Source organism: Pseudopipra pipra, chromosome Z (genome assembly GCF_036250125.1).
Source record: "Pseudopipra pipra isolate bDixPip1 chromosome Z, bDixPip1.hap1, whole genome shotgun sequence".
NCBI classification, from domain to species: Eukaryota; Metazoa; Chordata; class Aves; order Passeriformes; family Pipridae; genus Pseudopipra; species Pseudopipra pipra.
Window position 1 is genome coordinate 15,324,936 of NC_087581.1, and position 11,067 is coordinate 15,336,002.

Sequence of the window (11,067 nt, forward strand, 5' to 3'; positions counted from 1 at the left end):
AAGATATATGTATGTTGGCAAAAACAGTAACAGAAGACCAAAAAAACTAGACAGTAATCCTAGAAAAACAAACAAACAAACAAAAAAAAGTTTTAATGAATATTTCTCTGTCCTTTAGCGCAGTCCTAATCGTGGCCTGCAGGGGGTGCTGTTGGGTCACTGGAGGTGCAGGGCCTGCAGTTCCTGTTGTCTCAGATTACGGTGTCTCAAAACTCCTCCCTTTTCTCCCGTGGGCACGCAACTCTCCGATGAAACACAGCAGATCCTGGCTGGAGACAAGAGACAGCTCGCAGGCAAGTTGAGGCCAGTAGTCCAAGCTGACTAGGACCAGAAGCCCAAAAAAGCCAGGTCCCCAGTCCTTCTCTCCAAATGCCTGCATGTAGACCTCCGTCTCTGTCCAAGAGAGAGAGCTCCGCCTTCTGTCTCTCCCCTCCCACCAAAGAAACCGCCACCCCCTCCCAAAATTTCTCTCCTCCTCCCCCAGCCTCTCTGATGGGCCATTAGCTAGGAATTCGGACAGATTGACTCCCTTCCCCCACTCACTCCGTTTCTTCTTAGAGTGGAGCAGGGGAAGAAAAATTCTCCTATGGAATTTATAACCTATAACACCCAGTTGCCTGCAGTTCTGCACCACTACTCGTTCACAGCCACACATCCTATGGCCTGGCACTGGCAGGGCAGGGAAATGTGGAGAAAGCTTATTTACGAGCAGGAACAAAGCTCATTACATGTTATTGCATCTATTTTGCTTTATTCCTGTTGGGGTCTTGGCCAGCTCCCTTCACCCATTGCACGGACCACGCACCACCAGAGAGAGAAAATCATAGTGAGCATAAACAGCAAACCAGTATGTCCTTCAGTCTATCACACCTGCACGTCCAGGGGCTCTACACAGATCCTGTCCAGACAAAAAGCATAAAGCCAGATCTGTTTGGATATGAGGTTTCCTAGAGGTGGACTTCCAGCTTCTCCAGGGATGAGCTTCTGATGGAAAAACCATGAAGCATGAGCCTCAAGGGGCCAGGCTTCGTCCCCTGTGATCCCACCAACTCCTGCCTGAGAAAAAGACAAAGGGCACTGGGAGCCTGTCTCAATCTGAGGAGACTGGAATGTTTGCTAAAGAGGATGAGTTATAAGATAGACCAAACTCCTCTCTCTCAGGAATTGTAAATTCAAAATTAAGGGGCTTTAACTGAGGAAGTGTGGAAAAAAACAGAAGAAATAACAACCCTTTATAAAAGATATGTGTATGTTGGCAAAAACAGTAACAGAACACAAAAAAATAGACAGTAATCCTAGAAAAAAAAAAGGGTCTGAATGAATACTTCCCTGTCCTTTAGTGCAGTCCTAATCGTGGCCTGCAAGGGGCGCTGTTGGATCGCAGAAGGTGCAGGGCCTGCAGTTCTTGTTCCCAGATGACGGTGTTCCAGGGCTCTCCCCTCCTCTCCCAGCAAGCACAGACCTCTCCGATGAAACGAAATAAAAACAACCAGTAGGTCCCGGCGGGAGTCACGAGGCAGTGGCGGTGCAGAGCCGGTGGTCAGGCCTCACCAGGATGAAAGAACCAGAAAAAAAACTGGCTCCCAGGCTTTTCCTCCAGAAAATGCCTGGATACAGTCCCTGTCTCTGTCCTGGCGAGAGAACTCCATGGTCTGCCCCTCTCCCCTCAGAACAGAGCCAGCCCCTCCTCTCTCCCCAGCGTCTCTGATGTTCCCTCTGTGAAGAATGCAGTCTGGCGAGCTAATTCCTTTGTAAGGCTAATTACCTCCCTTCCCCCTTCCCTATTCGAAACTCTGTTTCTCTTACAGGGAAGCAGGGAAAGAAAAAATTCCTCTCTCAGATTTATAACCTATAACAGAGCCCTGCTAATTTCATGTTTGTCAAAAGTAGCCGTTGGGCTGTTTTACTCTGTGCAAGAGATTTTCTGACTTATTATGAAGTTCATATGTATGGAAGGGGGTGGATAAGCATCAATTTAAAATACACCTTTATAGTTTAAAGAAGGTGTGTGCTGGTTTAAAGGTAAACCAGCAGGGAAAATGAACTCAACTCAAAAGAGAGATTATAAATCAGAATAACAATTTAATAAAATAATACAATAAGTACGATTATACAGACAAACAATTGGTTTTAACCCACAAAACCCAAATGTATAACCCAGCACCCTGGGGCATGAACAGAGTGGTGTTCGTTGGGCCCCCTGAGTCCAAAGTAAAAGGAGAGGGGAAAACCTGTTGGTGAGAGTGCTGTTGCAGTCTGGTCAAGAGTGGTGACTGCAGTCCGGTTGAAAAGTGGTTGTTGCAGTCCAGTCGAGAGTGGTGGTTCCAGTCTGGTTGAGAGTGGTGGTCTGCAGTTTGGTTGAGAGCGGTGATCTGCAGTCTTCCTCTGGATCCCACGAGTGGTTAAAAAAGTTCCAAGACTCCAAGATTATATATTCTCCAGTTCAGGCAGGAATGCCCAGTACTTCCCTCAGGGCGAGGAGTTCCACAAAAGAGTGTGAGGACAGGGAGGCACACTCCTATCTCGCAGGCCTCTTAACACCCAGTTTATAGCCTGAGGAGTCAGGCTGCTCTGGGCAGAAGATGTAAATAGTCTATTGATATCAGTATCTGGGAAATGGCATGGAAGGCTATAGAATACACAGTTTTGGGTTACACCCATACCGTGATGAACTGGTCCCAGCTGTTCTAACTAGGACAAAGTGTTTACAGTGTACCACTATAAATAGGTTTATAGCCTAACATCAAGAAAAACCAAGTTGCATACCAAGCACCTTTTACCAGTCTGTCTTTGTTCCAGTGATGCTCCTGTTGAGTCTCAGTAAGAAGCATCTTGGTCTGATTAGCCAGTTTTCAGCCTTTTCAATAAATATGGCTTCAAATCTAATAAATGTTTGAAATAATTTATGATCATTTTCTATTACTCTTATATCAAATCTCAAAATTCATCAAGGATGCTTTTAGCATAGGAACACTATGAGTAACACTAATCAGAGGAAATGTTATAGCAGGTTGAATGTATGAGTGGATAAAAATGTATTTGTAACTCTGAAAAGATGTGAAGTAGCAGCAAGATCAACAGTAGTGATAATCCAACAGGGTGATTATTTTTTGTTATATCCTAAAAGAAGTGTACATTTTTAATGTGTAATTTTATTTCCGAGGAATTAACATGCTTATGCTTATGAGCATTACAAAATTGTATGCACTATCCGTTTTGTGTTTAATTTCATAAAACACACAGAGAGGAATTGTAGACATCTATAGAAGCTGTCTTTTACTATCAGTTTATGCCCTACTGAATTCAGTGCAGCCAGGAAGCTTTGTCTCTTCTGTCTGCTGATGAACCAGAGCTTTCATACAGTATTTTTGCCAAAGTGATGATTCTCTTCTGCAGAAATATAAATGTCTCTGGAGTCATCCAGGGTTGAGCCCTTAGCATCCCAGACAGGGCTTCAGCACAAATCCTATAGAAGATGTCAGTGCTGCAGACATAAAGGACTACAGGTACTGAATACCCACCTCTGCAGCTTCCTAGAAGCCATATGTCATGCTGACAACAACAACTATTCTCCTTCTGAATACAGTCTCTGCTGCCAAAAGCGCAAGAGTATATACAATTGCTTTAAGAAATCTACTGAGGTGACAATGTGCTGTCACCTTTACTATCACACAAGCCTCTCACACTTGGACTGCTGTTAATGTGCACAGACCTCTGCAAGAATACTGGAAAATCTGAGTATTGAAAAACCAATAACTTCACAGAGAGAAAATCTCTACCCTGGGTGAAGCACAGTGCCTTCACTCATGTGCCACTGAAAAATACACTGCAGGTACTATTTCACATGTGTTGTCAGTGGTTCAGCTTTCAAACCAGAGGGTGAAAATGAAATGTATCCATTCAGAACAGTTTAATATTATTTTTTACACTTCTCTTTACTTCAATTAGTACCACTGAATGTTAAAAGCAGCATGTTTTATTCTAAAAGTTTCTGCTTTCTGTTATCCTTGCTCTAATACAAGTAAATAAGTATACATGAAGTAAAACTGTTTACATTAAATCTGTACAAATACATGGCAATTTTAAGCAGTATTTAATCATCACACCTAGTGCAAATATACACATACAGTTGCACACATGAACGATACAAGTGCAATTTGTAAACACTGTGCGTGCAAAATTCCACGATGGGGCAGGTGCATCATGTTTAACGACCTGGGACGATCAGTCTGCTTTCACACTGGCCAACTCCGGCCACTGGACTGTCGGCTGCGCCTGTCTGCCCGAGTAAAACCTCTGGATAAAACCGGGCAGAACTTCGTTTAATTTCTACATTCATTACATTCATTAGCAAGCTACTGAGGGCGAGCTGCCAACTCTAGAGCCACGGCGGCTCCGCGCACAGAGCCTGGGCCGGTCGGGCTCGCGGCGCGGGGCTCTCGTTGGGGTGCGGTGGCCTCTGCCGCGCTCGTCACATCGCTCCTCCAGCGTGAATACCCCTTTTCCAAGGGAAAACGGGAAGCGTGCCGCCGGGTGGGGAGCGCTGCCAGCCTCACGGTGGGGCAGGTCCCGCTCCGGCCCGCCCGGGACACGCGTGCCCGGGGCCGCGAAGGTCTCAGCGCGGCACCCATCGGAAGCGGTGCCCGCCGGCGGCGGTGCGGAGAGTGAAGGCGTTTCCCTGCGGGAAGGCCAGGGTACGGATGGCTCCCGCCTCTCCCAGCTGTGCTCGCAGGCTGCCGCCCCCCTCCATGTCCCCGCCGCCCGGGCGTGGGGCGGCGTGGCCGGTGCGCAGCCCGCGGAACGCGCCGTGCAGACGCGGGGCCGGGCGCGGGCGCTTGGCCGTGGGGCTGCCCCCGGGGCTGCCCCCCGAGCTCTTCCCTGGGCTGCCCCCCAGGCTCCGCAGGGCGGCGCGGCACTTCTCCGACACCGCCCGCAGCATCGCGTCCACGCCCTCCGCATCCGCCCGCCCGGTGCCGGTCGGAGCAGCGACGGCGGGAGGACGTGGAGGATGAAGAGGAGAAGGAGGAAGGGTCGCCCCGTCGGCGCTTTGCGGGAACATCAGCGTCTGTTGGGAGGAAGGAGCGCGACTCCCAGGAGCTGCGCCGCACAGTCCTGCCCCTCACCGCCCCTTCCTGTCCAGCGCCACACTGTCCTCCACTGCTCCACCCCACACCGCATGGCCCCATCCCACATCTCACTGCCCTGCCCCCCACGCTGTCCCCCACTACCTCGCTTCATCCCGCACTGCTTTACCCGACACCGCACCAATCCCCATTGCCCTGCCTCATCCCGTCCCACACCATCGCACATCGCCACACACCACCCTGTCCTGCATCACACAGCCCCACACTGCACCACCCCAACCTCTACTCTGGACTTCCGGAGGGCAGATTTCAGCCTATTCAGAAGACTAGTTCAGAGCGTACCCTGGGAAACAGCCCTTGAAAACAAAGGGGTCCAGGAGGGATGGACATGCTTCAAGAAGCAAGTCTTCAAAGCACAGGAGCAGGCTGTCCCCGTGTGCCAAAGGCGAGCCGACAGGAAAGATGACCAGTCTGGCTGAACAGGGAGATTTTGAAGGAAATTTGGGGGAAAAAGAGAGCCTACTGATTATGGAAAAAAGGGCTGGCTACTCAGGAAGAGTTTAGGAATATAGTTAGGTCATGTAGAAAGAAAATTAGAGGGATGAGGGCACAATTTGAACTCAATCTAGCCACTTCTGTGAAGGATAAAAAAAAAGTCCTTCTACAGATACATCAACAGCAAAAGGAGGGGCAAGGAAAACCTCCATTCTTTATTGGACATGGGCAGGAATATAGTTATCAAAGATGAGGAAAAGGCTGAGGTATTTAACACCTTCTTTACCTCAGTTTTCAACAGTAAGAGAGGTTGTCCTGAGGACAGCCGGCTTCTGGAGCTTGTAGAAAGAGATAAGAATCTGAATAGCCCCCCTGTAATCCAGGAGGAAATAGTTAGCAACCTGCTGAGCCACTTGGATCCTCACAAGTCTATGGGACCAGATGGGATCCATCCTAGGGTGATGAGGGAGCTGGTGGAAGAGCTCGCCAAGCCGCTCTCCATCATCTACCAACAGTCCTGGCTCACTGGGGAGGTTCCAGATGATTGGAAGTTGGTGAATGTCACGCCCATCCACAAAAAGGGCTGCATGGAGGACCCGGGAAACTGCAGGCCCATCAGCCTGACCTCAGTGCCTGGCAAGGTTATGGAGCAGATCATCCTAAGTGCAATCACACAGCATGTACAGGATGGACAAGGGATCAGACCCAGCCAGCACGGGTTTAGGAAGGGCAGGTCCTGTCTGACCAACCTGATCTCCTTTTATGAGCAGGTGACCCACCTGGTGGATGAGGGGAAGGCTGTGGATGTGGTCTGTCTGGACTTCAGCAAAGCCTTTGACACCGTCTCCCACAGCATGCTCCTGGAAAAGCTGTCAGCCCACGGCTTGGACAGGGGCACTCTGTGCTGGGTTAGGAACTGGCTGGAGGGCCGGGCCCAGAGAGTGGTGGTGAATGGGGCTGCATCCAGTTGGCAGCCGGTCACTAGTGGTGTCCCCCAGGGATCAGTGTTGGGCCCAGTTCTCTTTAATATCTTCATCAATGATTTAGATGAGGGGACCAAGTGTACCATTAGCAAATTTGCAGATGACACCAAGTTGGGGGGGAGTGTCGATCAGCTGGAAGGCAGTTGGGCTGATTCCAATGGGATGAGGTTCAACAAGGCCAAGTGCTGGGTCCTGCACTTTGGCCACAACAACCCCATGCAGTGCTACAGGCTGGGCACAGAGTGGCTGGAGAGCAGCCAGACAGAAAGGGACCTGGGAGTTTGGATTGACAGGAAGCTGAACATGAGCCAGCAGTGTGCCCAGGTGGCCAAGAAGGCCAATGGCATCCTGGCCTGGATCAGGAACAGTGTGGCCAGCAGGACCAGGGAAGTGATTCTTGCCCTGTACTCAGCACTGGTGAGGCCACACCTTGAGTACTGTGTCCAGTTCTGGGCCCCTCAGTTCAGGAAGGATATTGAGGTGCTGGAGCAGGTCCAGAGAAGAGCAACAAGGCTGGTGAAGGGACTGGAGCACAGGTCCTGTGAGGAGAGGCTGAGGGAGCTGGGGTTGTTCAGCCTGGAGAAGAGGAGGCTCAGGGGAGACCTCATCACTCTCTACAACTCCCTGAAAGGAGGTTGTAGCCAGGTGAGGGTTGGTCTCTTCTCCCAGGCAGCTATTAGTAAGACAAGAGGGCTTAAGGTCTGTCAGGGAAGGTTAGGTTGGATATTAGGAAGAAATTCTTTACAGAAAGTGTAATCAGGCACTGGAATGGACTGCCCAGGGGAGTGGTGGATTCTCTGTCCCTGGAGGTTTTTAAGATGAGACTCGATGTGGCACTTAGTCCCATGGTCTAGTAACTGCGGTGGTGTTGGATCAAGAGTTGGACTTGATGATCTAAGAGGTCCCTTCCAACCCAGCTGATTCTATGATTCTATCCCATCCCACACCTCCTCCCATGCTGGCTCTCTCTCACCCTGTGCTGCCTCACCCCACATCCTGTCCCCCACTGCACCCTGACACCGCACTGTCCCACAGGGACCACTGGGGCACCTAGACCAGATGAGAGGGTGGCACTCACGTCAAGGACAGAGGCCAGCTGCCTGGCCTGACTTGCCAGCTCCTTCAGCTGCACGTTCCTCTCCCGCAGTGTTGCCAGCTCCTCCTGCCTCTGTATGAGAGTCTCCTGCAGCTGTGAAGGACAAATGTGGATGGGGTGGTTGGGACAGCTCCACTGCCCAGGTGCCAGGGGTTGCTGCACACCAGGGCCATGCAGTTGCCTCAGCAGGATGCAATGGAGAGAAAAGCAGTGCAAGCCAGGGAGGGCTTGGGTGTCCCTACCTGGCTGTTTGCCTCCATGGCATCTCCCAGTGCTTTCTGGTGCTGGTCTGCCTGGTCCCTCCAGCTCAGCTCAGGGGAAGGCAGGCACTGCGGGGGCACCTGTGCCAGCATGCTGCTCTCCAGCTGCAGAGTGCAGGGCCCAAAGGCCACCTCCTCACCAAGAGGGAAATTAAAGTCAGTGCAGTCCGGTGGTGGTGGCATTAAGGTGGGTGCATCTGGAGGGAACAGCCACAGTTATTAAGACGCAGAATGCATTCATGTCCTCAGTTCCCACCAACCCCAGCACACCATTCTTCTTCTAAACATCTCTCTGGTATGTCCTTGTCAGAGACTGAAACAGTTGATTCTAAGATCACTAAAAGACCTTTGCAAACTGAAGCAAAAGCAGCAGCTTCTCACCCAGCAAAGACCCATCCCCCACCTCTGAATACTGCAAAAGTGATGCCATTGCCCAGCTATCCTGAGTGCAGATGCCTGCCTGAGGAAGAGAAGAGGCTAGGAAGAGGCAAGTCCTGAAAGGGGGGGAGGTACAAGGTGGTCTGACCTGAGCTGGAAGTGCATTAACTCATAACATTTTCAAGTTTGGTGGGGAGCTTCCCCCAGCCCCAACCGATCAGACCATCACTTCAACTAACAGATATGGAAGCTGCAACTACCAAGTTTCATTGCTGGATCCCATGGGCCATGACTATATATATATATATATATATATATCTCTTTCCACCTTTATCCTTTCTTTTCCTTTCTCTCCCTTATGCATTTCCTTAAGTGTTATTCTTATGCTCTAAGGATTACTATATTGCTATAGATGAAATTGCTGTAGATGCCTTAATATTGCTATGTTTTCATAATAGTGCTGTATTGCTATGCTCTAATGTTGCTTTATTGCTATAGATGCTTTAATATTGCTGTATTGCTATAGAATGGTAACACCCCAAATGGCAACATACCTGTTTACCTTTTAAAACGAAATTGTTCCAAAATAAACCCTACACATGCTGATTATTCAGTGGCATTTCACTCTAATCCACCCCAAGGGATTTATTAATAAGAACTTGGGTTACCCTCCCTTTTCTGAGGCAGGTCGCAACTGTCTTGAAATGCTTTTACTCTACTGTGACAGCTATGCCCCTACAGCTATTTGGATTTGTCTCGCACGGGAGAAAGCCCAGTGACAGCCCAGATCCCTCCAAGGGGGTGAGCAGGAATGCACTGCCTTACAGACTGTGCCATGGTGGAACATGCAGTGAGTCGGCACCCAAAATTCCAAAAGGAAAGCAGAAAAAGAGGAGAGGGAATGTAGCATGACTACAGATGTGCACACAAAGGTACATTTGGTTCAGGTAAAGAAAAATATCTACTTGCCAGATACAAAATCATCCACAGCATCTCTGAACTCCTGGAAATCAAACTCCGTCCCATCCTGGAAACAGGGACTCTAGGAGGGGTGAAGGAAATGATCCAGTCAGCAGGGCCCAGGGCTCAGACCTGCCCATGCTGCCCATACTGCTTCAGCAGCTGCCTGTGTTCAGCATTTTCCCTCAGTGCTGGCACCATCTCCTGCTTTGCCCTTGCCAATAACCCACCTAACACATGGAACAAGGTGCTGTCCTCCTCTGTGCCCATTCCACAGGTGGGAAACCTGAGGTCAGGGGAGCTGCCAGCACCCATTGGGTTGAAGGGACCACCCCTCAAGGTGCCAGGTGAGGCCAAGCCTGCCTCAAACAGTGGGGTTTACCTGCTGCAGGGTCACTGGGCCAGCTGGGGTGGTGGGAAGGATGGGGGTACAGGCTGCCAAATCCTGCCAGTCGATGGTGCTGAGCACTGGGGACAGTCAGAGACAGAGGTAAGTAGTGCAGGCGCAGCCAGGGGGGCATGGCGGAGTGATGAGCGCATGCTGGGGGCCATCCTCGATGGGTATGGCTAGGGGATGCAGGGCTGGGGAACGTGGTGGGATGCACCAGGGGGGAATACAGCGGCGGTCATGGAGAGGGGACGTGGCAGGAAGGACACGGTAAAGGGCAAGGTGGAGGTGTCACTGACGGGGGCTGCAGGGCTAGGCAGCACGGTGAGGGGCACCAAGGTGGCGCGGTGGGAGGCACGGGGAGGGGTTCACGGCTGGGGCGTCAGGGCTGTCCGCCGCAGACTCACCGAGGGCGGGTGCGACGGGGACCGGCGGGGCAACGCTGCGGCGCTGACGGGGCGGGGGCGCTCGGGGACTCGGGGCAGCCGGGGGGGTCCACGCCGTCCCCCCTCCGGGCCGGGCCGGCTTCTTAGAGTGGCGGGCGGGCGGGCACTGGACCCTGTTGGGGCATATGCTGCCGAAGGCTCGGCGGCGGCCGCCCTGCTCCATGCTGCCGCCGCGGCCCCGGACCCGACCTCGGCTCCAGCTCCAGCCCTGCTGCCTGCCCCGGCCCCGCCGGGCGCACTCCGCCCCGCGTCCCGCCCGGCGCCGCCCCGCGGACAGGGGCGCGGGGGGCCGGAGCCATGCCGGGACTGCCCGCCCGCCTTCCCTCCTCCGGGGCGCCGAAACCTCCCGCCGTCGCCCTGGGCCGCGCCGGCGGCTCCCGCGCCCGCGGAGCCCTTCCCCGCGCCCGCGGAGCCGGGGCGGTCCGAGCGCGCCGCCCCGCAGGGAAACTCGAGCAGAACTGCTGCCGGCCCCACCGCCCCGCCCGCCCACAGGCATCACGGTCCCCCGCCCACCCCTGCGGATCCCTGTCGGGTAGCGTGTGGACGTCGACTTGTGGACTGGACTGGGTTTTATAATGATATTTGTTAAATGTCGTTACGGGGGTAGAGACAGTCAGCGCTGAAAGCAGGGGTCGGGGGGGGGGGGGGGCGGAAAGGAACAGGAAAAAAAAGAAACCAGCCCGCGGCATCTTCAACGTACCGAGCAGCCCAGCAGGAGAGAGTACCGCCGCACCGGCAGAGGGTCCCCCTGGCTGAAATCATCTACAGGGCTAGCGGAGGATGACCTGCCCGTTATTCCGTTGTGTTGGGCTTGTCGGCATTTTCTGTAGCAGCAGAGTTTCTGTAGCAAGCAGACAGGTTTTGCTCCTTCTGCCTCAACACCTGACGGCAGGCGGCGCTTGGAGCACAACCCAGTGTGCGGGTCCCCCGTGCCCTGAAAGGTGAGCACTCCCGAGGGTAGCTTTAGGTTTGTGTGC

The 11,067-nt window shown here is 52.5% G+C and overlaps 1 protein-coding gene across 1 annotated transcript; it reads right to left on the reverse strand.

Annotated features, from left to right (window-relative positions):
- Nucleotides 1–3,013: 3,013 nt before the first annotated feature.
- MCIDAS (multiciliate differentiation and DNA synthesis associated cell cycle protein) lies at nucleotides 3,014–9,571 on the reverse strand. The gene is made up of 4 exons (XM_064642264.1): nucleotides 9,487–9,571; nucleotides 7,901–8,115; nucleotides 7,641–7,751; nucleotides 3,014–5,065 (listed from the first exon to the last, which is right to left on the reverse strand). Exons 1-4 carry the CDS (start codon nucleotides 9,569–9,571, stop codon nucleotides 4,616–4,618), a joined length of 861 nt encoding a protein of 286 aa, XP_064498334.1. The 3' UTR covers nucleotides 3,014–4,615.
- Nucleotides 9,572–11,067: the final 1,496 nt, after the last annotated feature.

Excerpts from the sequence above, each read along its gene's own strand:
- MCIDAS (XM_064642264.1), bottom strand. The coding sequence starts at position 9,571 with ATGGGTGCTGGCAGCTCCCCTGACCTCAGGTTTCCCACCTGTGGAATG. Across the intron at positions 7,752-7,900 it reads CCATGGAGGCAAACAGCCAG|CTGCAGGAGACTCTCATACA; the intron begins GTAGGGACACCC and ends TGTCCTTCACAG. Across the intron at positions 5,066-7,640 it reads AGCTGGCCTCTGTCCTTGAC|ACGCTGATGTTCCCGCAAAG; the intron begins GTGAGTGCCACC and ends TCCTCCCAACAG.